Genomic DNA, 25,601 nt, shown 5'->3' on the forward strand with positions numbered 1-25,601 from the left:
CCACCCACCACCTCCACTCCCACTCACCTTTCCAAAAGGCAGAGAGCCAGGCACCCTGGTCGGCCTCATCCTCGTCCATCAACGTCTTTAGCATGATGCACGAGTGTTCTCCGGTCAGGTCATTCTGGGAAACACAAATCCCTAACTGGCACCAAGACCCAGTTGGGTCTTTTTTTTATGAAGGACCTGTCACTGCTGAAGGGCAAGCACGCTTACGCGGGCCCTTGCTTCCTCCCCAGCAGGAGAGGCGGCCTCGCCTTCATTCTCGCAGGGCCCACTGCCTACACGACAGCTTCCAGAGACCACTTTGTCCTGCAACTTCCGAGCAGGTGCCCCAGCGATGGCGCAAAGCTACTCAGACCTTCGGAGCATGTCTTCTGCTGTGAACCCCTTGCTCACATCAGGTCAGATTCTGAACCGGGAGGCATTACAGCTTAAACTCCACATGATCCAATCAACGTGTTTTGGGCGCTCGCAGCAAAAACTTCATGGCCAAAAACAAGCACGGCAAGAGTTCCCCTGCTGGCAACAGGTTTGCAAGTGCAGGCTCCTTTAGGTACTAAAGCAGCGACCACAGGTTTTTTAATTTCTACTACACAACAACCACAAAGCCCAAAACCATAAAAATACCTAATGGATTTCAACTGAAGAGGATTCAAGTAACAAAAGGCCACCACCACGTCACAAACAAGCACTGCACAGCACAAGACCACAGGGACGTACCATGGTCCACGCTGAACTCACTGGTTGTGTGGTCCTTGCAGTCGACCACCAAACTTACACTCCAGCCTCGACCAGGGTCACTGACAAGGACCCAGCCCCTCTACAGCTGCTCCTGCCCACGTGGAAGCAGCCACACACCCAGTGGTCCTCATCAGTCCAGCTTTGAACTCTCAGATGGGTGCCACCCTTGGATATTGACCTGGAGAACTTCTTCATCCTCCCAGCACCAACTCCACCAGCTGACCAATACCTTCTGTGCCCACTCTTTGCTTCCCTCCTGCTGTGAGGGATGCGGTGGCCACCTCTCCCCCTGCACTCCAGGTCCTACCCTCCTGCCTCTTCCAGGCCTGTAGTCCTGCAATCAGCCCCCCTCACCTGCATCTGCATGATCTCTACAGGATCATACCCTGCAGCAAACAAACATGTTCTGGAATCTCCCGGCTGACAAACCCACCCTGACTCCAATCTCCCCCCAGCTACCTTATTCCTCTGCTGCCTTTGCCTCGTGTAGGAATCGTGTATTCAGTCTGTTTCCTCACCTCCCATTCTCTCTGGTCAGGTTGATCCCGCCACTCCACTGAAGCTGCCTTTATTCCGATCACCAACACCAACAAATCCAATGGTCAACTGTCCTAACCTTACTTGTTCTGACAGCAATGACTCCCCTTCCTGAAACACTCGTTATTCTTGGATTCTGACACCACAGCCCCTGCCCTTCTCCTACAGATCATGGCTACTCCTCAGCCTCCCTTGCTGTGTTTCCTGACTCATTCCTCTAAATGCTGCAGAGTGTAAGGACTCACCCTCTTTATTCTCAGCCCCTTCTTCCAACAGCTTTAAATACTTATTCACTGAACAAAAGTATTTACTGAACATGTACTATACATAGCAGATGCTATTAGGTGCTGGGGTTACAGCTGCGAAGAAAACAGGCCACCCCACCCTGCACCAAAAAAATCCTTGACCCCGAGAGTATATTCTATTAAGAGTATGCTGATGACTCTCAAATCTCTGTCTCCAGCCCCGACCTCTTCCTTGATCTCCAGACTCCTGTAGTCAACTGCCTATTCCATACTTCCACACTTGGCTGTCTAATAGGCATCACACACTTACTATGCCAAAAACAATTCCCACTTCCACCTCCAAATCTGGTCCTACCCCATTCAGTTTCTTTTTTAATGTATTTATTATTTTATTTATTTTTTTGGCTGCTTTGGGTCTTCGTTGCTGCGCGCAGGCTTTCTCTAGTTGCGGTGAGCGGGGGACACTCTGTTGTGGTGCGCGGGCTTCTCATTGCGGTGGCGTCTCTTGCTGCGGAGCACGGGCTCTAGGCGCGCGGGCTTCAGTAGTTGTGGCTCGTGGGCTCTAGAGCGCAGGCTCAGTAGTTGTGGCTTGTGGGCTCTAGAGCGCAGGCTCAGCCGTTGTGGCGCACGGGCTTAGCTGTACCACGGCATGTGGGATCTTCCTGGACCAGGGCTTGAACTCATGTCCCCTGCACTGGCAGCTGGGTTCTTAACCGCTGCGCCACCAAGGAAGCCTCCCATTGAGTCTTATCTCAGGAAACAGCACCTCCAACACCCAGTTTCTCAGCCAGTCTCTCCAGCCAAAAACCAAAGAACTACCCTTGATACTTCTGTTCACTTACCTTCCACACCCCCATCCTTCAACACTTCTCAGTTCACCTCCCAAACACCCCTGGCATCTGGCCCTTCTCTCCTCTCACCATGTCCTCCCCAGCCAAGCTGCTCATCTCCCCGCCTCTACTCACGGGCCACCGTCCATCGTCTACACGGCAGCCCCAGCACCTTCCCTCTAACCCCTCCCTCCACCTGAACGGGGAGGGAGCGCAGAGTCCCTGCCCAGACCCACCTGCCCCGCTGTGAATCACCACCCTTTCCTTTCAAGGTCCTTCCAGCCACACTGGCCCTTTGTTTCCTTCAAATCACCAACTTCCTTCCTGCCTCAGGTCCTCACATTTGCTGTGCCCCTGCTTGAATACGCTCACTTTTCTGCAGGCAGGACTGTCACGTGGCTGGTCCACCCTGATCATTCAGGTTGCAATTTGAAAGGTCACCCCTCAGAAGCCTGACCACTCATTACACTGTCACTATCTGAATACTTCTCGTCTGCTCACTTTTTTGCTGCCTATTTCTCCTCATTAGAAAATAAGCTTCACGGCTTGTCTTGCTCACTGCTTGATTCAGTGCATGCACTAAATAATTTTTTTTTTTAATGAACTGACAGCCACTAACTCTCTCATCTTCCATTTTATCCTCTATGGCTCTGTTGTCCACACAAGCGCATCCCTCCTTCAGATACCAGCTTATAGTATGCACTCCTCCCCTAAAACCACTTTTCTTCCTGTTTTTAAAAAATACAAATTCGAGGAGGCCCCCAGTGACAGGATTCCAGAACGTGGTGAACAAGCCCACGTGCACTTCCGCCATCTCAGCGTGGAGCACAAAGCCGCTAGAGTGTGCAGTGGGGAGAGTGACCGTGTGGCCCTCAGTAAGGGCGGCTGCTCCGGAGGCATTCAGAGAAGCCTCCTGGCAGCACAGGCACACCGCTCAGGGCACAGCGGGAGGCACCAGGGCTCTGCAAGGACACACCTGTCACCACCCTCCCCTGCCAGACGCCTCACTCACCGGGGTCTGTCTCAGATAAACAGGGACAAAGCCAGCTCGTTTCCAGAACCTGCAAAGGATACAGAGAGCAGGTCACCACGTGTGCCTTCTGGGAGCGGCTGACACACAGAGCTGGGAAGGGCGGGGGGTGAGGGCAGCGGGGCGGGGGCGTCAGGACAGCTGACACCACTGCAAAGGCAGACACGCAGCCCACAGGACTCTCATTCTCAGGACACCGAGGCCAAAGGGATGCTGCGGGAGGAAGGGCAGGCGAACGCTTACCTGAGGAGCCTGGGGGTCAAGCCGTAGCACACCCCCAGGTAGTCCAGGTGCTCGGCAGGCCTCTCGTTCAGTTTGAGAAGTAAGGGAGGCAGGTCCTTCCGGGGAGTGACGACCTCTTCCAGCAAGCTGACCGCCTGGAGGATGCCCGAGGGAAGAGCACATCCACCCAGCGGAGAGAGAGGAAGGTTAGTGACATTCCCAAGCACCCCTGGCCACACCAAGCTCTGGACGAGCACAGCAAAAACCGGGACAGGTGTCCTGGTTCTTAAAATGTAAAATCACCACTAAGTCCAGTCATCATTCCTGAGGACACCAAAGCCCTAGACGAGCACGGACCCACACTGCTCAAAACCCAGAATGTGGGAAACAGCCACACGGTTTAGAAACGCCAAACGCATTTACAAAGAGACAGAGGTAAGGTGCTGAAGACGCAGGTCTGTCACCGGATGGCTCTGTGTCTTGGGAACTGACAAACCTCTGAGCCCGACCTTAAGTATAAGCCCCTTCCCACCTCCCGAGCAGGCACACCGTGAAACATCAAATGAACCCGTGTGAAAAGCTGTCCCAGCTCCTAGCATTGAGCACTCTTACCCAGAAAGACAGAGCTCCCTGAGTCTGAGGTCAGTACTGAGAGGAGGAGACTGCACTGCACAGCTGTGGCTTTAAGCCGGCATGTGGATCAGCGTCACCTGGGAGCTTCAGGCAGATTACTGGGCCCCACCCAGAGCCTCGGATTCAGGAGGTCCAGGGCAGGGGTCAAGAGCTGACACTCTTAACGAGTCTCCAGGTGAGGCGGATGATGGTGACCCGAGGGCCTCAGTCTCGGTGTCAGTTGGGGAAAGAGAAGCTTCTCCAAAGCCAGAGAGGAACTCTGCCGCTACTGCTCAGAGCCCAGACCACAGGACAGCTCTTGATGATACTCCTGAAGACCCAGAGGATGGCCCTCCCCGAAACCAGGAGCTCGGCCAGAAGACGCCTACCTCACTGCTGACGGTGTGCATTTCCTGCGAGGGCGCCAGGACCTTTTCCTCGAGACAAGGGAATCTGCCCTCATAGTACATCTGCAGCAGCTGCAGGGCTCGGCTGCCATAGCCCATCTGTGAGCAGACACGGAGGGAAACAGGCAAAGGCAAGAGAGATGTCCTCAGTGTCTACGCCACTCGTACGCCCCTGTACTGCTTCTAGAAAGCCTTCACTCCAGGTCAAAGTGCACTTCTCAAAGGGAACCAATGAAACCCCTCAACAAGGTCAAAGCAGAGACCCTTAAGACCTAGCGTGGCACGACCCTCACTCTCGCACTGTCCAGCCCGTCAAGAACGTGAGGATGGCTGAGCATGCTTTCTGGTCCACAGATCAGCGAGCTCGGAACTGATGACTCTACGGCTAACTCCTCGGTGAGGACTTCTAAGACAGGAGGTAACTACAGGAAGCAGATCTGGTTCACGAGTCCCCTGTCCTCACAAAGAGTGAGCACATACAATCATCCTGCCCACCCACCCCCAGCCTCCGGCAAACCGTCCACAGCAGAGGGGGACCTGGATCTGCTACTCCTTGACCAGCTTCCTATTTAAACAACCGCATACACCTGCCCTAACGAGAGGCCAGCAACATGGCAGCAGCTAATTACAGCACACCAGGTTTAAATAACAGCACACACGAGGACACGTTACCGCTTGATAATCCGGGTGAACAGCAATGCGAACCACTCTTCCACCCGAAAGGCCGCCAAAGTCTGGGTCTTGGAACTGTGGGGGAGACACAAGCCGGTGACTAAGCAACAAAAGACAGCCTCCAGCACTGCCAGCTTCACTCGCTCAGACACACCAGGGAAAGCACATCACCTGTTCCGACACTGTCCATGGAATCAGGTCCCCCGAAGCCTTCTTGCCTCGAGACAGGCTGTTCAAGATGGACTGGCGAGAAATCTCCCCCTCGAGGCACACCTGTTGGGGAAGCAGGACACTGCAGACAGAAAGGCCGGCTCCAGGTTCAGAGCCCACCCCCAGAACCTCACCAGCACTCCGCCCTTGCTCTGACTAGGCCGGCTGTTTCCACTCCAGCGCATGCTTAACCCTGTAACCAACTCATCCGTTTCCAAGAGAAGTTTCATTACTGTGTCCCCTGGGCATCCTGACACCGTCACTAAGAAGGCAGAATACTGACCCAGAGAGCAAAACCACACTAGAAGAGGGTCTCCACACATGGTGTACATGTGAGCTCATCAATTAAGGCTCAGGACGCTCACGTGGCTCTCTACAGAACTGGGCAACGTCAGTGACTCCAGGGTCTAACAGGAAGATGGTTAAACATAGTACCGTACGTGCATGTCATGAAATACAATGCAGCCTTAAAAATTATGCAGATTATGAATATCTGACACATTGAAAAACAAAACCCAGATTACCAAATACTATGATCGTATGTTTATGAACAGGAAAAATGATAAAGAAATGCATAAATACAGGCTAAGCATTAAAAACATCTTCCCAATCTGTGTCTTCTAATTTTACAAGTAGCATGTATTGCTTTAGTAATAAAGGAGGAAAACAAAGTTCTGTTTTAGGAGCTGCAAGTCAAAATACGAGTGGCCAGTTCTGATTTTCACCCATCCATGAACAGTGGGGCTTTGGGTCTCTGTCTGGGTGGTAGTTTCCTTTGAGGCACCCTAATCGCCTGCCTGGATACGTCCAGTCACTAGGCTTGAGACCAAGAATCAGCAGCTTCCCCTTCTGCGCTGCGGTTACCGAGCCACTAATCCTTGATGCCTAAGTGGGTCCCAAAATCAATGCCACAAGGACACCTCAGCTTCTGTACCTGGATGACAGCAAGCACTTCAGGAAGGGCATTCTGGGTGGGGGGCACGGGAGGCAGGAGGCAGAAGAGATGGTGAGCAGGCGCATCAGAAAGCATCTGGAGATCGCTAGGAGAGTTCTGTGGGGCACAAACAGGTCAGTGAGAAGCACTCCTCATCCTGTCCTCACTCGAGAGGCTACTCCACAGTCATGACTGGAGAACTGCCTTCCCCAGAGCCAGGTGATGTGCTGAAACCCGTCAAAGCGCCTTTCCAGCATCATAGCCGGCCAGCCTGAGACCCTCTGTAAGGGCTTAAGCGGGACTTAAGCCTCCAACGTTTGCTGTCACCTCACCACGAGTGCTGAGGCTGCAGAGCCGGAGCAGAGACCTGCTTAGTTAGTGCTATATACTTCACAGCTGGGAAGCGAACTTCTTCCTGATAAGAGGCTGCTATTTCAAGACAACCTCTCACCACTTCTAACATCAACCCTTCGGCTTTCCGTTTAAAGGGTGTTCATAAAAAAGCTACCTAGACACTCAAAAAGTGTCCTTTCCAATGTGCCTTTTTAAGACTTTCAAATATTCCAAATTCTCATTCACTGCTCCTTAAAAACAGCCCAGGGGTATAAGGCTGGTCTCAGGTCAAACAGCAGCCCCCGGATTACAACTGCTATGTCATCTCAGCCCATCCATTTAGCCAACAGGCAAGAAATATAAGTACCCCTTTTAAAATGGGCAAAACTTTCCACCCTCTCCAGCTACCACACATGGAGCTCCGTGCAGAAATCTCACACTCTGTATGCAAAGCTGGAGCCCACGACAAGCCTGAACAACAATGGGAAATGCAACCCCTCCAGCAGGATCCCTGGACCTTGCCAACATCAGGACGTTCAAGTCCCAGTGGAATGGTCACCTGAGCCACTGGGTAACAAAACATGCAAAAAGCCGAGTCAAAAGGCACTGCCCAGTGCTGGAATTCACGGCTAAAGTTCACCCGAGGGCTAGCTGCAGTTACCTTGTAATGAGAAGCCACGTAGAGGGCCATAAGCCGTTGGAGGAAAATCTCAGAGGCTTTGTGGTAGCAAAAGAGGGTATCTCTATTAACATAGTAGCTGGATCTGGAGTTAGGCAACCAAAGCAAATCGAAGAGAACCCAGAACAGGACACACTACTTCCAAGGGTCACCTGGATATGTGGGTTTCCCTCAACCTGGGAAGAGGAGCCCCTGGTTCTGAGCAGAAACATATTAGGGAGGAAAAGAAGGGAAATCAACAACATTCAACTTTCCCCTCTCCCTAGAGCAGCAGCCTATGAAGCAAAGGGCCAAAACTCTTTGTTCAACTCTTCCATTGCCCCCTCTCCCTTTCACAGGACAAATGGAACCCAGGAGGATACAGCTCACAGGCTTCAGGCAAGGGGCAGCCAGAGATGATCCGAGTGATGTTGAGGCAATCCAGGCACAGCAGGTCGTTCAGCCACTTCTCTACTGCATCCCCAGGGGCGTATCGGATCGACTCGTGCAGGGAAACCTCATGCAGTGTTCGCACTGTTCCCCACAACACACACACACACAGTGAGGAACAACTAGTAAATACTGTTTTCCACAAGAGCAAGGCAAATGTTCTACTTTATCTCTGTCACATGGCGCTCACAAAATATGGCTCAAGAATTTAAAGCGAGTGGTTTTAAATTGTTCTGGTGGATGTTCAACTTGCCTCGACACCAATCCCAAGGGGATCTCTCTAAGTCAATGCAACCAATGCCCTGAGATGGTGACAAACAGGAATCTAGCCACCTGAAGGCCCAGGTCAGCCACCCATCTGGTCACTGGTTTGCTGTTCCTCAGAGAAAAGCAACTTCACCTCTTGGGGACTCAACCTCTCTGCCTGATGGTCAGACGGTCTGCTACCACCCATGCGGTCATGAGGGGAAGGATCCCGCAGGAGAGTGTGAAGTGACTTGCTGTGCACTGCAGGCACATTCAGAGCTCCAGGGGTACCTGATGCCAGTCTGGCGGTCGTCGTGGTCTTGTTCTCAGCGGTGGTGCTGACCTGGCTCTGGGCACTCTGTTGACGGAGCTGCTGAATTAGCTTGAGGGACAGAGACCGGCCAGTGCCCTCGTAGCTAGGAGCAAAAGCAAAGGCAATCAGGCATGAGGTCCCAAATCAACTCTCTAGGAGGGGACAGAGAACTACTTTCCTTGTCCTAATGAAACATCAGACTTCTGTTCGCCGAGGACAACCCTGTCACCTCTGAACTTCCATGCCCAAAGGAGGCAGGGCTGCATGGTGGCTCACCTCGGAGCCATCTGGGCCTGGGCTCAAGTCCTGGCATGTCCATTTAGTACCTCTGGACAAAGAACTCAACCCCTTTTAACTTCCTCCTCAAAAGGGGACTATTCCACACATCTCACCGGACTGTACTGTGAACTAAAAAATAAGGACTGAGGGCTTCCCTGGTGGCACAGTGGTTAAGAGTCCGCCTGCCGATGCAGGGGACGCGGGTTTGTGTCCCGGTCCGGGAAGATCCCACATGCCGTGGAGCGGCTGGGCCCGTGAGCCATGGCCGCTGAGCCTGCACGTCCGGAGCCTGTGCTCCGCAACGGGAGAGGCCACGGCAGTGAGAGGCCCGCGTACCGCAAAAAAAAAATAATAATAAATAAGGACTGAGAAGATGACGTGAATAAAGCATTTAGCATAATGGAACTGGAACACAGGTAAATGGCCAATTAATAAGAGCTGCTATTAGAAGTTCTATGCTTGAAAAAATGAACAGAGAGCATTTCCAGTTTGAAAAAATTAAGATTAAACAAATCCACCACCCAAGTAACTTTTCTCATTACTACTTTCATTTAAAAGATGACGTAAAGAAGTAATAAAAAATTTGGGGAAAAGAAATCATCTATAATCTGATCACTGAACCAGCTCTTTTCAATTGTTATTTCCTCCTTGTCTTTGGTCACAAGCACACGTGACCACAGGGTGCAGACTGCTCAGTGGGTTTTTTTAATTTTTAGTTTTACACTGTTTCATAGTATTCATTATCATAAATGAGGATACTGCATAAATACTTCCTCTAACTCAAATACTACTTTTAAAGAATGATCAAAAAATTAAATTTTGAAGTGCTTTTATTACTCCTGCCTGCCCCATATAACAAAGCATTCTCAAAGGAATTCCATTTACTTATTTAAAAAAAACAAAAACAAAGAGTAAGCACAAGCAGCAAAGCTAAAAAAATTGTGTGTTTCAAAGAACATTAACAAGAAAGTGGAATTTCTTGAGTGGGAGAAAATTTCTGTAAATCACGTATATGAGACTTGTATCTAGACCATATAAGGCACCCTTCCATACAACTCAATAATAAGTAAGACAACTCAATTAGAAAAATGAGCAGAGGATCTGAATAGATACTTCTCCAAAGAAGATAAATAATGGCCAATAAGCATGTGAGATGCCCCACATCATCAGCCATCAGGGAAATGCAAATGAAGACCACATGAGATACCATTTCATACTCATTAGGATGGCTACAATCAAAAAGACATATAAATGCTAGCAAGGACATGGAAAAACTGGAACCCTCAGACACTGCGAGAGGAATGTAAAATGGTTCAGCTGCTTAGGAAAGCAATCTGGCAGTTCGCTAACAGTTAAACAGAAAGTTATCATTTGACCCACTAATTCCACTTCTAGGTATACACCCAACAGAACAGAAAACATGTCTGCACAAAAACCTGTACATGAATGTTGACAGCAGCATTACTGCTACTAGCCAAAAGAGAGAAACAACCCAAATGACCATCAAAAAGATGAATGGAAAAACAAAATGTGCATAAACATACAATGGAATAGTATTCAGCCATAAAAAGGAATGAAGTACTGATATAAGCTACACGGATGAACCTTGAAAACATTATGGTTAGTGAAAGAAGCCAGTCACAAAAGACCACATATTCTAAGATTCCACTTATATAAAGTGTCCAGAATAGGCAAATCCATAGATACAGAAAGTTGATTAGTGGTTGCCTAGAACTGGGGGGCAGGAAGGAACTGGAGGATGATAATGAAAGGATATGGGGTTTCTTTCTGGGGTAATGAAAATGTTTTAAAATTGACTGTGGTGATGGTTTCACAACTCTATGAATATACTAAAAATCACTGAATTATACACTTTAAATATATCTCAATAAAGCAGTTATCAAAAAAGAGTAAAACCCATTTTACTTAACTGTTTTCAGTATAAGCAAAGCAGTCAAATAATAAATCTATAATATAGAATTATCTCTTCAAGATGTGACTTCCATATAGAAACCTTTTCTATATTGAAGATATGTATACACTGAACAGGAAAGATTTCCCAGTATATTCTTTTTTTTTTTTTTTTTTTGGCCATGCTGCACAGCTTGTGGGATCTTAGTTCCCCAACCAAGGATCAAACCCAGGCCCCCAGAAGTGGAAGCTCGGAGTCCTAACCCCTGGACCACCAGGGAATTCCCAGTATATTCTTTATATAAAAAAACAAATTCAAAACACTATGAAAACTATGTTTATGTTCTTATTCAAAATGAAAAAGTTGTCTCTATATGGTCAGATCACCAGTGATTTTTCTTTTTGCTTACCTTACCTTTCTAGCTTTTCTAAAGCAAACAAGAACTAAATATTTCAAAATTTTAAAAAAGCTCTTGAGCCTGCTTTCTTATGATAACTATACAGTTACTTTAATACTATATTTTCACATAAGCCTCAGAGATAAGACACTGGTATTGCCATCCATGTGCCCTTTAGAACTTCATCAGGCCTACAGACAGAAGGAGACACTCATCAGCTGGGTTATGAAGTTCTTCAGTCTGGTGCTGCCTGTTCTGGTGGGCCGTAGCTCGGACCAGAAGTGAGCTGTAGTTTACTATGAAGGGGCCAGCTGCCAAGGAGAAGGCTGAGGAGAGAGTGCAGCAGAGCCCCAAAGACTCAAACTTCAGGAATCAGCCCTACCCACCCAGGCCCAGGTCACATTCGTTAAATGCTATGTAACTGGCAACAACCTACAATGGGAGCAACGGCTCCTGCCCGAGGTGCCTCACCCGTTGATGGTGGATGCCATGAACACAAGGTAGGGCCCCAGAAGGCTCTTCACCAGGGGGAGGGGGATGGCAGCAGCTTCATCGATCACAACAAGTTCAGCCTGGCCCAGTTTCACAGCATCTGCAGGATGTATATACTGCCAGAAAGAAAAATTTGTATTATTAGCTTGGCCACCTGATACCATGGCTGTGATCTCTGGTGAGTCACCATAAAGGCCTCTCTTTACTCTCTCTTCCCAGTCCCATTTCTTCTTCTCTCATTCCTCCTCCTCGCTTTTCCCTGGCAGGGCAAAGCTGGGATGGGCTTAGAGTCAGATGCCTGGGTCCAAACAGGTCGACCACTGGCTGTGTGGCCCTGGGCAGGTCACTTCATCTCAGCACCTCAGATTCCTCTCCAGAAAATGGAGGAAATACCTGATGGCTGCTTGAGGAAAAAAATAGGTAAATCTGTAAAAATGCCCTACCTGGGACCTGGCTGAGTGATAGGTGGTGCCTCCCCTTCTCTCCTCTCTCCCTTCTCAGGCTTCTCCCCAGCCTCACTCTGGCCAGTGGGCCAGAGGCAAGCTTGGCCCCAGCAATGGCTAAAGGCGAGGAGTTTCTCAAGCATCTCCTACACTCTGGGTACTGTGTCCTGCTTTGACACCACCAATATAAAGCCCAGGTCCCCCTGCACTGGTGGGGACACTTCTAAGACTTATAACCTTCTTAGTGCTCACACATCCTTATTTATATTATTAGCTGGGCCATCTAATGTCACAAACTTGCCATGAGCTTGGCACCCTTATGCGTATAAACAACCCTTTCAGTTCCTACAGGGGTTCCTGCTCTTTTTAAAGTTTGCAAAAGTCTATGAAGAGGTATTTTTACAGGAGAGGAAACCTGAATAGCCAACTAACATAAACAAAGGTACTCAACCTCACTAGTCATCACAGCAATGCTCAAGACAACAAGGAGACCCCACTTCACACTCAGACGGGCAAAACTTAAATAGCAGTAAAACACCCAGTGTTCGTGAGGACGTGGGGAAACAAAAACTCGAGAGTGCTGCGGTGAATGTCAATATGTACAAACACTTTAAGGAAGAATTTGGCAAAATCCGAGAAAGATGGAAATCTACGTATACCCTAAGACCCAACAATTCCAATTCTAGAAACATATAAATAAACTGTAATGTGCTCATATAGTGCTTAAAAATGAATCAACCAGATCTACAAGCTTCAATCTGGACCAACTTGAAAACAAATGTTGAGTGAAAAAAAGGCAAGCTAAAGAAAGACAAGTATAGTACGTTACCATTTACGGATACATAATTATGTAGTGAAATATAAACAAATGAATTGAAAGGAAACACACCAGGGACTTCCCTAGTGGCGCAGTGGTTAAGAATCCACCTGCCAATGCAGGGGACACGGGTTCGAGCCCTGGTCCGGGAAGATCCCACATGCTGCAGAGCAACTAAGCCTGTGTGCCACAACTACTGAGCCTGCGCCCTAGAGCCCGCGAGCCACAACTACTGAAGCTCGCGAGCCTAGAGTCCGTGCTCCGCCACAAGAGAAGCCACCACAATGAGAAGCTCGTGCACCGCAATAGGAAGCCCACTCACCGCAACCAGAGAAAACCTGCGTGCAGTGATGAAGACCCAGCCCAACCAAAAATAAATAAATAAATTTATTAAAAAAGAGAAGAAAAAGAAAGGAAACACACCAATCTCAGAGCACAGTATGGGGAGTGGCGGAAGGGAATGGATGGGGAAGGGTACAGGAGGGACTTCAACCGTGTCTGTGAGGATTCAGATCTTTAAAACAAAAATATGAGTGGCTTTTTTTTTTTTTTTTTTTTTTTTTGCGGTACGCAGGCCTCTCACTGTTGTGGCCTCTCCCGTTGCGGAGCACAGACTCCGGACGTGCAGGCTCAGCGGCCATGGCTCACGGGCCCAGCCACTCCGCGACATGCGGGATCTTCCCGGACCGGGGCACGAACCCGTGTCCCCTGCATCGACAGGCGGACTCTCAACCACTGCGCCACCAGGGAAGCCCATGAGTGGCTTTTTAAACGTGAAACCAACACAGCAAACAGCAAAACATCAGCATTTCTTAAGCCTGAGTGCTGGGCACCTGAGTGTTATCTTATATTGGTCTCTGTGCTTTCCTGTAGTTTTCAAGTATTCCATTACAGGTGAGATTTTTTAACTGCTTTGCTGGAAGCTGATGGGTCGAGGGGGCAGAGACCCCACTCATTTCCGACAGCAGATACATGTCCTCAGTAAGGCCCCACATCTTGGATCCTTACAGAGAAAAACTAAACAAGCACCTCATAAAAGCAGCAGGAAGCAGGCCCCTGGAGAGGCACCGCCGACTTTAATATTCTGCTGTATCGCAATTTCCAGCAAGAAAGAAGAGGTCTCAAAGGGACACAAATGTAGCCTCATAAAGTCAGGTCGCCTCTTCTGCGCCTCAACTCCAGTCTGGAGACAAAAGGACTCTGGTAATACGAGAAGGTCTCTGACGACAGATCCAAGGCGCGGCGAGGGCTGAGCCAGGCATTTCCCGGAAAGCTTCTCCCTCTTTGGTGTGTGTGTTTCTCTTGAGTTTTAACAGATCTCTGTATTCTCAGGGCCTGCAGCCTGCCCCTCACCCCGCCCTACCCCAACACTGGACTCTCTTCCCCTCAGCTGAGAGAACCAGGCCAAAGTAGGAAGAAACGCACAGAGAGAAGAGAGTCTAGAAAGAGACCCAGCAAGAAAAAAATTAAGGTCCTTGAGGGAAAAAGGCACAAACACTGAACCTCATTTATAACCTGGATCCTTGATAAAAGGTATACCTCCTTGACAGACATATACAAATGCCTCACAGGCATAAAGCTCAAGGGCGTAAAGTGCCAAGTTGGCCTGGCCCACTTCCCACCCCAACCCAACTCCAAAAGTGATCAATAACCTGCTCCACTAGGAGCCCACGGGCCTCCATCCCTTCTGCAAGCCTGTCACGATTTAACAAAATTGTAGCCTTTGGACACGTACAGACCATTCAGGCTTACAGAGCACTGGAGATTCACAGAGCTTTCGGGGAAACACTGTTTCAAAAGGAAAATAGGCCACCGGCTAAACCACAAAGATTCAGAGTACATTTTACAAAGAACTTTTCTTCTTTTAAATGGTGAGGTTATTTATTGTCCTTGCTACAGATGCATCATTTCAAACCCTGCTGTAACTATGCAAAATTAGAAATGTCCGAAAAAATGATTTTATTTCTCTTAGCTGATTAGCATACTTACAATCCTACTCACTCAATTTTCAAGGGACAAAACTACAACTTTCCCATCTGGCTACATACATTTGGTAGTCTGCTCAAATGTTTTTCTTTAGAAGAGGCTGAAAATCTGGAACACGTTTACCGTAAAACAACAACGCTGTCTAAAAGATATGCAATTACACAGCACATAAAACAACTATAAAAGGAGACGTCTTAGAGCGTTTATACACAGCAGGACACTGGCCCCACGTGGTAGGGTTCTAGAACAAGCCTCACCTGAATGGTCTGCCTGTGTTCCCGGAAAATGTTCACTCTGATCACGGCTTTGTTAAATTCAGGATTTAGAGACTGAATGATCTCATAATCCAGATGCTCCTAATAGGGAAAGAGCCAAACCAATGCCAAACGTCAGAAACAGGCTTTAGAAACTAAATATTACGAAAGTTTGCATTCTAAAGACTTCACCTGGATTTATACTCAGCATGGAATCAAAATAAGCTCTTATCCTAATTTCCTACCTGATACTGCAGAGCATCAAATCCTTTAAATACAAATTCAAACAGAGTGTGGAGGTTATCCGGGCTCGGAGAGGTAACAAAGATATTGGAGTAGCTGTTGAACAAAAGGAGGATTTTTTTTTTTTAAGCAATTAGGAAATCTAAGAAATGTTTAGAGAACTTAAAAAAAGAAAACATTTTTGTTTGCCCCTGTTACACAGGGGATAACCAGAGACAGTGGCAGAAAAAAAATCAGGACACACGTTTTGGGGAGGAAAAGTAAAGCAACTCCAGACCTGAGGGTATTCTTCCTCCCAACCTAATGAAAACGCATTACCAGTTTGAAGGTAGCACATCCCAGCAATCAGCTACCAGCATCTGTGAAAGCACCCTGCTGAGGGCACTGTGGGGACTGCTCCCTCAGTGCCAGGGCTGGCACGCGGCTCCCCAGTCCTGCACCCTGGGACGGGAGAGGGCTTCACTCTCATCACTAGCTGTGCTGTGAGGGTTTCAAACCGTGAAGCCAAAGTGCTCAACTGTGCTCAGGCTAAGGCCACAGTTAACCTCTGAGGAATCCTTGTTCAGTGTAAAGGATGCTGATGGTGGCGGGGCTGAGTGGTACTGCCAGAGCAGCGAGAGAAACAAAGGACTAGGAGTCAGGAGCCGAGTTCAGCCCCAGCACTACCAGCACTGACTTGGGGGGGTCTTGGGTGAGTCACTGAAATTCCCTAAGCCTGGGTTTATCCATCTATGAAACGCTAACATTGTTAATTAAGAGCACCAAGGAAGAGAATGCATACGGGACGTGGCAAATTCTAGGTCCGTTATTTATGTCTGGGAAGCTGGAAGTACATGATCTCCTGGCAGTTGCAGAAGTCTTCCGCCCAGGACAAAAGAATGGAAAGGAACATCACACTCAAATGCAGCTCCTCAGGAGCAAACAAGATCTTCTACTGATCAAAATCATTAAAATGTCAAACTTGTACTTTTCTAAGTCAGCAAAGCGGGTCATATTCATGCTCATCTCCTGAGAGTTTTTAAGTTTCTTACCCCCATTTCTTTGCTCTTGTGTGTTTGTTCAACTCTAAATAGTGAGTTGGCCCTGGTGTATGTCTGTGTGTGCATGCACACATATATGTGCACCTTTGGGGGTTTGGGGGAAACAGCATTGCTCTTTCTAGACAGGAACCCAAGACCTAGAGAAATCACACAGGAGCCCGCTCAGACCCAGGAGCAGCTTCCCTGTCCCCTGACCCCCTACTCCTGCACACTGCTCCCTCAGAGCTCAGAGTGCCTAAAGATGGGGACCCCCTTACCCAAAAGCCACCGCCCCAGCAATAGCCAATCCCAGGGCTGCAGATTTTCCCCTTCCTCGGGCAGCTGTGAGCACAACAGTACTCCTCAGGGTCTTTTCCGAGATCCCCTCAATGAATTTCAAGACAGCTTTGGCCTGTGGAAAGAGAAACATATTAGGTGAGCTTTGAGAAAGGCCAAGGTCCAGCCATCTACCACCATCGCTGCGGAGAATTCAGGCTGATGCCTAGGCTAACTCGGGGGCGGAGAGGCTGCAGGGCAGTTCTTACTGGCCAGAAAGCAAGGCCCAACACCTGGACTCTCACTCCCTTAATCGTCCCCTCTGGGTCTCAAGGCTTTAAACACCAACTAGGTGCTGATAACCCCCAAGTTCATACCTCCATCCAGACCTCTTCCCCGCACACCAGACTCTTCTATACACGCAACTGCCCCTGCTCTGCCCTCCACCTGTACATCTAATAGACATCTCACATTGAACACCTAACATCCCCTCCAATCCTCCCCCACCTACGATCTTCCCCAGCTCAGCTAACTGTCCAATTGTTTAGGCCAAAAGTCTTCTCCATTTTCTCCCATACCTGATTCATCAGCAAATCCTGTCCATACTTCCTTCAAAACATAAAAATTCTACATTCCTCACCATCCTCCTCCTCCACCACTCTGGTCAAAGCCACCACCCTGTACCGCCGCCATTATTACAGGAGCCTCCTAATCAGTCCTGCTCCCACCTTCGTTCCCCTACAACCTAGACTCAACACAGCACAAGGCGATCCTGTTAAAATTAAGGCTGGCTTCCAGAAGCATAAGAATTCCTTCAATTGGATAAATAATTTGTGTATTTGTTTAAAAAGAAAAAGCATGATAACGGGGATTAAATAAATAAAGCCAGCCTGGGGATCCCTCTGACAGCTGTGCAGAGACCATAAGCATAAAACTCTCTGCTGGCCCCCATCGCTCCCAGAGTAAATGCCAAGCCCTCCCAGGGGCCTGCATGGCCTGCACGGTCTGACCTCCATCGTTTCCTCCTACCCTCACCCACTCGCTCTGCTTCAGCCCAGTCGGCCTCCTTGTGAGTCCCTGAGCGCACCAGGAGAACCGACCTGAGGCCTGTGTATCTGGTGACCCCTCCGCCGGGAGCACTCTCCCTGCAGAGAGCCACGTGGCTCGTTTTCTCAACTCCTTCAAGCCCACTCAAAGAGCAGCTGCTCACCAGGCCCTCTCTGACCACGAGACAGAGACCCACAGCACCCCTCCCTCCTCCCGGCACTCCCCATCCCTCCTCGCTGCTCTTCATGTTTCCCCACCTACACAGCACCTTCTACTACAATATGTGGTTTGCTTATTTCCTTGATTCCCTGTCTTCCTCATCCCACCAGAATGTAAGCCCCATAAAGCAGGTGCGTCCCTCTTGTTTACTGCTGAGCCCCTGCCTAGAGGAGTGTCAGTGGCACTTAATGAGAAGAGGGACCATAACACTACTCAGGGGCCAGACTCTGCTCCCCACGGGGAATCTGCCCTGGGAACAGGCCACTGAGACTGGGAAGAAGGCCAGATTGTCCAGCCTGGCCTGTCTGGTCCTGAAGAAGCTGCCTTACATGACTGGGCATGGACACTCAGAAGATACCGATAAGACGCAGTCCCAGGCAGAAGGAAGGGAAGGAAGGGGAGGGGCTTCAGGAAGCCAGAGTCTCTCCAGATGGAAACACTCAGAGGGGATCCAGGTCCTACTCGCCTTAACTCGGCCTTGGCCGAACACTGTATTTTATCCTCTTGTTGTTTGCTTTAGAGTAGAAAAGTGAAGAACTCTGATAAAACATAAGTGGCAAAATCTACAAACATAATAAAAGGGTATGAAATCTGGACTAAAAATGCACTCTAAAGTAATATTCTAAAATGAAAAACCAATACAAAAAAGCAGAGTGGTTTATAAAAACAAACAAAATAACCAGTAATTATATGAAAACAGTGCCTGCTTCTCTCATAACTAAAGTAACAACAAATTGAAACAACGATCCTATGTTCCCATATCAGATTCGTAAAGATATACGAGTTTAACAGTACCCAGTGTTGGCAAAACTGCAGAGAAAAAGGCCTTTTCATACATGGTGCGGGTTCCATAACCTGGCATGACACCTGTTTTAATGCACACATACTCTACCCCAGCAATTCTCCTGTTAAATTATCCTAGAGACAGTGCCCACAAATGTATCTGTAAGAATGTCCTAATAGCATTACTTATAATAGCAAAAAAGCTGGAATCAAGCCAAATGTCTAATGGGGACCACCTTCCCTTTGCACACTTTAAAAATACCCATTTATATGCACAGAAAAAGATCCAAAAGGACACACAATAAACCGTTAACAGTAGCTGTCTCTGCAGAGCAGGACAGCCAAGGAGAAACACCACTTTCTATTTTTAATGCACACTTTCCTACTTACTGATTTTTTAAATTTTTTTGCCATGGGTCATTTATTTTCTTATAACAATACTACTGTATTATAGTTTCTCCCTCTTCTGCCCTTTCCCTATCCTCTCTCTCACTCCCTGTCTCTGGTGATAAAGTTACCAGGAAGTGGTTGAAAGCAACCCAGAGCCTGCAGCCGGGGCTGCAGAGAGAGCTGCGTGGTTGGTGATTCTACTTCCAGCATGGAAAGGGAATCCACCCTATTGGGTCTCAGCCCCAAGTGGGCGGCATCATTGCAGCTGTTTTCCATCATGAGGGAAAAGCCCAGCGCTGAGAGAGGCCTGTGCTGCTTGGCTGGCTCAGGCTGGACCAGAACCCTGAACACACCCGACAGCTTGCAGGCCTCTGGGCCACATCCATTCAGCTCCCATCACCGCCCAGGAACCACCGGAGAAGCCAAGTTTACCAGCCCTGGCCACTTCAGGGAGCACAGAAATGCATCCTGGCAGCTCCCACCCAGCCTGCTGTCTGTACCTAGAGATCAGGTACACAGAGGATCCTCACCACACGGCCCTCATCAGCCCTCACACTGGAGCCTCCAGCTCTCCTCACTTAGGAACAAGGCATAAGCGAAAACCTTTACATCATCAAAACTTAATGAAAATGGGGGCTTCCCTGGTGGCGCAGTGGTTAAGAACCCACCTGCCAATGCAGGGGACACGGGTTCGAGTCCTGGTCCGGGAAGACCCCTCATGCCGCGGAGCAATTAAGCCCATGTGCCACAACTCCTGAGCCTGCGCTCTAGAGCCCACGAGCTACAAGTACTGAAGCCCGCGAGCCTAGAGCCCTTGCTCCGCAGCAAGAGAAGCCACCGCAGTGAGAAGCCCACGAACCGCAACGAAGAGTAGCCCCAGTTCGCCGCAACTAGAGAAAGCCCAAGCGCAACAGCGAAGACCCAATGCAGCCAAAAATAAATAAATTTAATAAATTAAAAAAAAATAATGAAAATGAAAGGACACAGGTCTAGCACCCCGTGCCTGTGGCGTTCCTCCATAAATGTAACCCATCTCCCCCCGACCCCCAGCTCCCTGAACTGTTAACGTGGGGAAGGGGGAGCTAATCCTGGACCACTGTTGTGAACACATGCTGCTGCTGCACGCCTGAGTGTGAGCAACAGAAAAGGGACCTCGCCCTTGGAGGAGCCAAGCCTTGTTCTAACTTGGCGTCTGTCACTCTCCGCCTGCTGTCTCTCCCCTCCGTGCCGTGCAGACTGGGCTGGGGACGTTCCGAACGCACGCTCACCTGGTCTAGGGTCTTGCAGCACTCCACCAACACGCCCACAGGCTGGGTGTCCTGCAAGCTCTCCTTCAGCTCCTTCAGCTCCAGACCAGAAGGCCCAAGACTCTCCTCCTACCAGACAGGAGAGGAGGAGAAGCTTTGCCGCCACCCCGGGAGGGCCAGAACAGAAAACGCAGCCTGCCCCACGTTCCCGGCCCCCGGCAGCTCACCGGGGTCTGGGGAGGGAGGGCCTCAACGCTGGCGGCATGGGAGGAGATGGGCAGGATGTTGAGCTGGTCATCGATGGCGAGACACCTCTTACACGAGGCCAGAGAAAGAATAAACCTGAGGAACAAACCGCAGTCGTGAGGTGCTGAGGGCAGTGTCTGCACAACAAGGGAAGGGCTTTTCTCCAGGAAAATCATCTAGCCCCAGGTCTCTAAGAAAGCTGGAGAAAGCCAACACCGTCATCTGGAGGGCAGTGCTGGATGATTCCCAGCCTCCTTTACGAGGCCCGAACATGCTTTATAGAGCAAACAAGCAAACGGGGAACTCCCTTAAGCGACTGATTACAAGGGCCCCTACTGTGCAGAAGCCCGCTGCTCCAGGGTGCCCCGGCCCTTCCCCCATCCTGCCAGGTTCACCCTTTAGCACTACGTGTCTCCTTGAATGGGGAACGCCAAAGCCACCCCACATGTGCTCACCAGCCACACAGGGAAACAAACGCATACACAAATGGACTGACCTTCTGCCACAAGGAGGAGAAAATAAAGGAAAGGGTGGAGGGGAAAGCTCCCTCTAGCACTATAATACAAACATTTTTGCGTGTAGCAAAACATGTGTTTGGCTATAAAATCCAAGCTTCTCCCACAACTGCAAGAAAAGGGCCTCCCGCACTACTTTCACAGGCTTCCCTTCCAGCCAGTAGCGCTGGGCGACCTCCAGGCCCACTCCTACTGAGCAGCTTCAGAGGCGATTGAAATTAGGTCTCACAGTTCACCCAGGCCAGGATTCCTAAACCTCAGCACTACTGAGATTCTGGACCAGATAATTCTTTGTTGGAGGGGCTTTTCGGTGCCTTTTAAGCTGTTCAGCGGCACCCTTGGCCTCTACCGCCACCAGCCTCCCGCCCTCACCGCAGGTCACGACCATCAAAGCGTCTCCAGACACTGCCAAGTCTCCCCAGGGGCAAAACTGCTCCAGTTGAGATCCACTGACTTAGGACATGGCTTCTTTCTTCTTAAGGTGTTTCACGTGTTGCTAACTGGCGTTCCCTAAAAAGGGGTCTGTGGTCAAATAAATTGGGGTCCCTGGTGCTGTGAGACTTTTCAGAGGCTAAAACAGGCTCACGTGAATCCTCAGAAAGGAAAAACCATATCAGCATTTCCCAGACGTACTGGACCAGAGAACCCCTTTGTCATAAGGTCCCTCTTAAACATCAGTGTTCTGTGAAACACATTTGGGAAAAGAGTGGTCCAGACAAATCACCCCTCTGACAGATGTGTAGGCTAAAAGCCAGAGCGGGAGAGAGACTTGGTAAGGGCCAGAAGCAAGATAGAATCCAGGCCCCAGCCTTCCACTCACTTTTATTGCTTCCAGTTACCTGCACAACTACCGCTGCTATCGGGAATCTCACCATTTGGGGCTCCTGCACTATCTTCCCTGAGACAGAGCACAGCTTTCAGTTGGGTCCAAGGTGAAAATGTTCCTCCCACTGTGGCTCCCCACAGCTGAGGAAGTGAGAAACGTGCTCCAGACCCACCTCTCATTAAATCTTCCCACCACATCCTGATGGGCCTCCGTCCTGTATCTTGAATGCACGTCCTAAAAGAGACAACATCCATTAACAGAGGCACCCAAATCCCACTGAGGTTCAGCGTCCAAGTGTGAAGAAGTTCCAGCAAACAGCCCTGGGATAAAAGAGGCACCAGTGATGCTACTAGAAACAACATCTACTCCTACCTAACCTGCCATGCGAAACTGGCCGGATGCGATCTGCTGCAGCAAGACTCAGACACTAAATGCAATGTTTCTTACCACAACAAATGTCCCCTCACCTCACCTTTGACTGTTCCCACATTTTATCCAGCAGCACAAAACATATTCACTCGTTCAATAAAATGCACATGCCAACGCCAGACAAGCTGGGCACACACCGGTGTTTAGTAAAGCATGAAACCTATTCTCCTGAAGCTTACAGTCAAATGGTTGGACGGAGACAAACAAGTAAATAGACACAAATTTTGGCAAATGCTATGAATGAGAAACAGGGTGCAGGGGCAGCCAATGGGGGGGTGGGGAGGGGGAATACTTATATAGGGTAGAGAGGGAAGGCCCTCTGAGTTGGTAAGCAGGCAGCCAAGTAAGAGAGGGAGGAGGAACAAACAAAGTGACGTCGGCACAGACATTCGCTCACTCACAGATATTTCAGGAGGGCTTACTAAAGGCCAGGCACCCTTCCAGGATCAGGGAATATACCAGGGAGGAAAACAAAGTCCCTGCTCCCATAAAGTTTGGAGACTGGCACGGGAAGCCAGACAATAAACAAATAAATGTCTAACTTTAGGTGGCTGTACCATGCTTTGAAGCAAAATAAAACAGGTTGAGGAGTGACAGGCCAACCACATATGCTACACAGGGTGTGAGAGAGGCCGCACCGAGGAAGTGGTATCTTGGCAGGGACTGGAACGCAGCGAGGAAGTGAGCCAGCAGACACTCCGTGGAAACGGCGTGAAGGCCCTCAGGTGAGAGTCTGCTGAGGGGAGAGGGCGCACCTGAAGACCTCCGAGGAGGCCGGAGGGGCTGGGGCCGATGGGGCGACAGGAAGCAGGCACTGAGATCTGAAGGAAGTCCACTTCACCGGGCGGATGCAGCTCATGAAACCCTGAGGCCAAGCCTAACAGTTCCTGAGCAGCTGGCAATGTACATTGACTCCAAACCTGCGGCTCAACGCACCCATGTGGCAGAACCAGCTCTCATCCAGGGAAACCCTTCCAGCCACTCCCTCAGCTGGGGCAAAAAAAAATACCCCCCCACCCCCTGGAGTCAAAGTTCCGGCCAGTCCGGGAGCGGGACAGCAATTCTCCTCCACTACCCATTAGGGTGAGGGCAGGTGAGGACCTCTGTGCGTGGTCCCCTTTTTGTAGTACACAAATGTAAGCACTGGCGTGGCTCTCTGTGGGATACTGTTTTAGAAACTGAACTACACAACAGCTGCATCATGTCTGAATCTCACTGGTGTAGAATCTGCAAATGCCTGAGAGCAAAAGCAAAATTCACAGATTCCTAAGCACACCCAGGGCCACGGAGGCTTCTCTGCAGAAAATTCCGCATTAGCTCCAAAGAGCTCCCAGCCTAGAAATTATACTGACCGCTCACTGGAGTTGCTCAGTAGGAGTTCTTAAAAGAAAGCAGCAAAAACACAGATTGATTTGAACCACCACAATCAAGTTAAAGAAAAAAACAGACACTTACCATGGTCATCGTGTACAACTGCTTGAGTGAGTTCATGGTCCGTAGGAGGATAACCACCAGCCCACCACCTTCCACTGTCTCTACAGTCCTGGCCAGCAAGTTTGGAGTCAAAGCTTCAAAATCCTGGAAAAAGGAAACCTTAGAACTGGCTGCAAAGAGCACCCACTGGGAAGCTTAACGAGGGGCCAGGCGATAAGGTACAAGGAGGCCTTCAGAGTACAAACTCAACACCATACCCCGTACCTGACTCACCAGGACACACACACACACACACACACAGTCCCTTACTCAGGGGACCACAGAAGAGAGCCCAGCCCTGGAGAAGAAGTATACCCGGTTTTACATGTCAAAGTGTTTCCCGTAATCCCTCATAAAATCTTATTTGGAAAGAAGTCCTCCAATCCACACTGATTCACACTTGAATTTCAGAAATACCTCACACTCATTTTCTGCTCTGTTCATAGATGGAAACTGTCTGACAAAACTCAACTGCACCACATGGGGGAGCCGCTGCCACCATCACTTCACCTGGTAACTAGTGAGCAGAAGCAGCTCCCTACCAGTCAGCGATGGGGTGAGAACAGGCAAAACGCTCTTTTCAGCCTCCAAGGTGGGTTGTAAGCCAGCAGTGTATGGACAGCCCACTGGAATGCGGAAAGGAAAAACTAGAACTCCTATTCAAAATTTCCCACCTCATTTCTTAATTTATATTTTAAAACGTATGTTTTACGATGCACGTAATCATAGTAGTGCATGCATATAATAAATACATATCAAACTGTGGGAACCTGTGCTTAAATGTGAGGATTTGTGCTTAAATGTTTTCTTTGGTGGGTGGGGCTGGGGCAGGGGGAGGGGGCGGGCGGCGGATGGAGTCACAGGTGCCAAAGAATCAAAGAACAAAACAAAGACCACCAGAGCTCAAAACAAAGAAAAATGTGAAACTTAATCTATCAACTTGCCAGGCAAGAGAAAATATATACCAGTGAAGAAACTCACCAGCTGCTTCTCTGAGGGGAGAAAGCGAGTAGACTTTAAGGACGAGAAGGGCAATGATGGGGTGGTTATTCGGTCAAGCACTCTGGATAGGACGTCCGAGTACTCGGGTCCGTCCCTAGTTAGCTAAAACAAGTCCCACTGCTCTCTGGTCACAAAAGTCTTCAGTTAGTTCTAATAGGGATCTGGGGTGCTAGGGTCACTCAAAGTTCAGTGCTTTACCAAGCTGGTTAGACCCAGTTGTGATGGAGCGTCACTGCCAGTTTGGGTATCCCTAGACAAGTGCTGCTTTTGGTAGAAAATGCTCTTTTAATGTTGGTGAGTTATCCAGTTCCTGTGGAAAGTGGCCAAGTCCTCCACAGATGAAGCTTTGGGGCAGGGAGTACACGTGACTCCTCTCCGCTCTGTACACCTGTCCTTGTGGGTGACCAAGCAGCCCAGGCACTCCCTAGCACTCTGACTCCAGTCACGGGCTGGGGCAAGTCACCTACCTGGAGAACACACATGCCAAACGTATTGCCCAGGATCTTGTGGGTCTCATTGTAGTAGCAGTAGCGAATGTTTGTGGCAGCTACGAAGAGTTCAAAGGGGTCATCTTGCTTTATGTTCAGCGTCCCGCTCTTTATTTTTTTCTGCAGCTGTCGCATTCTTTTCTTCCGATGACTGCAATCACCCCCCATCCCATGAAAGCCAGTTAACCAGAGAGGCTAGAGTTGGGAGCAGGGGATAGGCTCAACGATCACCCACTTAGACCTTCAGAGCTAGAAGGGAACTTGGAAATCATAATGCTCATCCCCTCACTCTAAAGCTGAAGGAAATGAAAGAGGCATTAGAGCAGATGGGCTTCGGAGGGAGACAGTGTAAGTCTGTGTGAGAACCCTGCCATT

At 49.3% G+C, this 25,601-nt stretch overlaps 1 protein-coding gene across 1 annotated transcript in view; it reads right to left on the minus strand.

Annotated features, from left to right (window-relative positions):
- The window catches only part of NAT10 (N-acetyltransferase 10), a 38,843-nt gene that overhangs the window by 8,624 nt on the left and 4,618 nt on the right, over nucleotides 1–25,601 (minus strand). The window contains exons 4-22 of the mRNA XM_067749462.1: nucleotides 25,206–25,377; nucleotides 23,719–23,841; nucleotides 22,007–22,068; nucleotides 20,475–20,589; nucleotides 20,269–20,376; nucleotides 16,564–16,697; nucleotides 15,269–15,362; nucleotides 15,027–15,125; nucleotides 11,503–11,639; nucleotides 8,422–8,546; nucleotides 7,818–7,968; nucleotides 7,438–7,534; nucleotides 6,444–6,560; nucleotides 5,471–5,572; nucleotides 5,300–5,374; nucleotides 4,610–4,726; nucleotides 3,630–3,763; nucleotides 3,369–3,417; nucleotides 28–124 (exon numbers count right to left, since the gene is read on the minus strand). Of these exons, the coding sequence (XP_067605563.1) occupies nucleotides 28–124; nucleotides 3,369–3,417; nucleotides 3,630–3,763; nucleotides 4,610–4,726; nucleotides 5,300–5,374; nucleotides 5,471–5,572; nucleotides 6,444–6,560; nucleotides 7,438–7,534; nucleotides 7,818–7,968; nucleotides 8,422–8,546; nucleotides 11,503–11,639; nucleotides 15,027–15,125; nucleotides 15,269–15,362; nucleotides 16,564–16,697; nucleotides 20,269–20,376; nucleotides 20,475–20,589; nucleotides 22,007–22,068; nucleotides 23,719–23,841; nucleotides 25,206–25,377 (2,108 nt within the window). The remainder of the gene's footprint in view (nucleotides 1–27; nucleotides 125–3,368; nucleotides 3,418–3,629; nucleotides 3,764–4,609; nucleotides 4,727–5,299; nucleotides 5,375–5,470; nucleotides 5,573–6,443; nucleotides 6,561–7,437; nucleotides 7,535–7,817; nucleotides 7,969–8,421; nucleotides 8,547–11,502; nucleotides 11,640–15,026; nucleotides 15,126–15,268; nucleotides 15,363–16,563; nucleotides 16,698–20,268; nucleotides 20,377–20,474; nucleotides 20,590–22,006; nucleotides 22,069–23,718; nucleotides 23,842–25,205; nucleotides 25,378–25,601) is intronic.

This window comes from Pseudorca crassidens, chromosome 9 (assembly GCF_039906515.1).
Source record: "Pseudorca crassidens isolate mPseCra1 chromosome 9, mPseCra1.hap1, whole genome shotgun sequence".
Classification (NCBI taxonomy): domain Eukaryota; kingdom Metazoa; phylum Chordata; class Mammalia; order Artiodactyla; family Delphinidae; genus Pseudorca; species Pseudorca crassidens.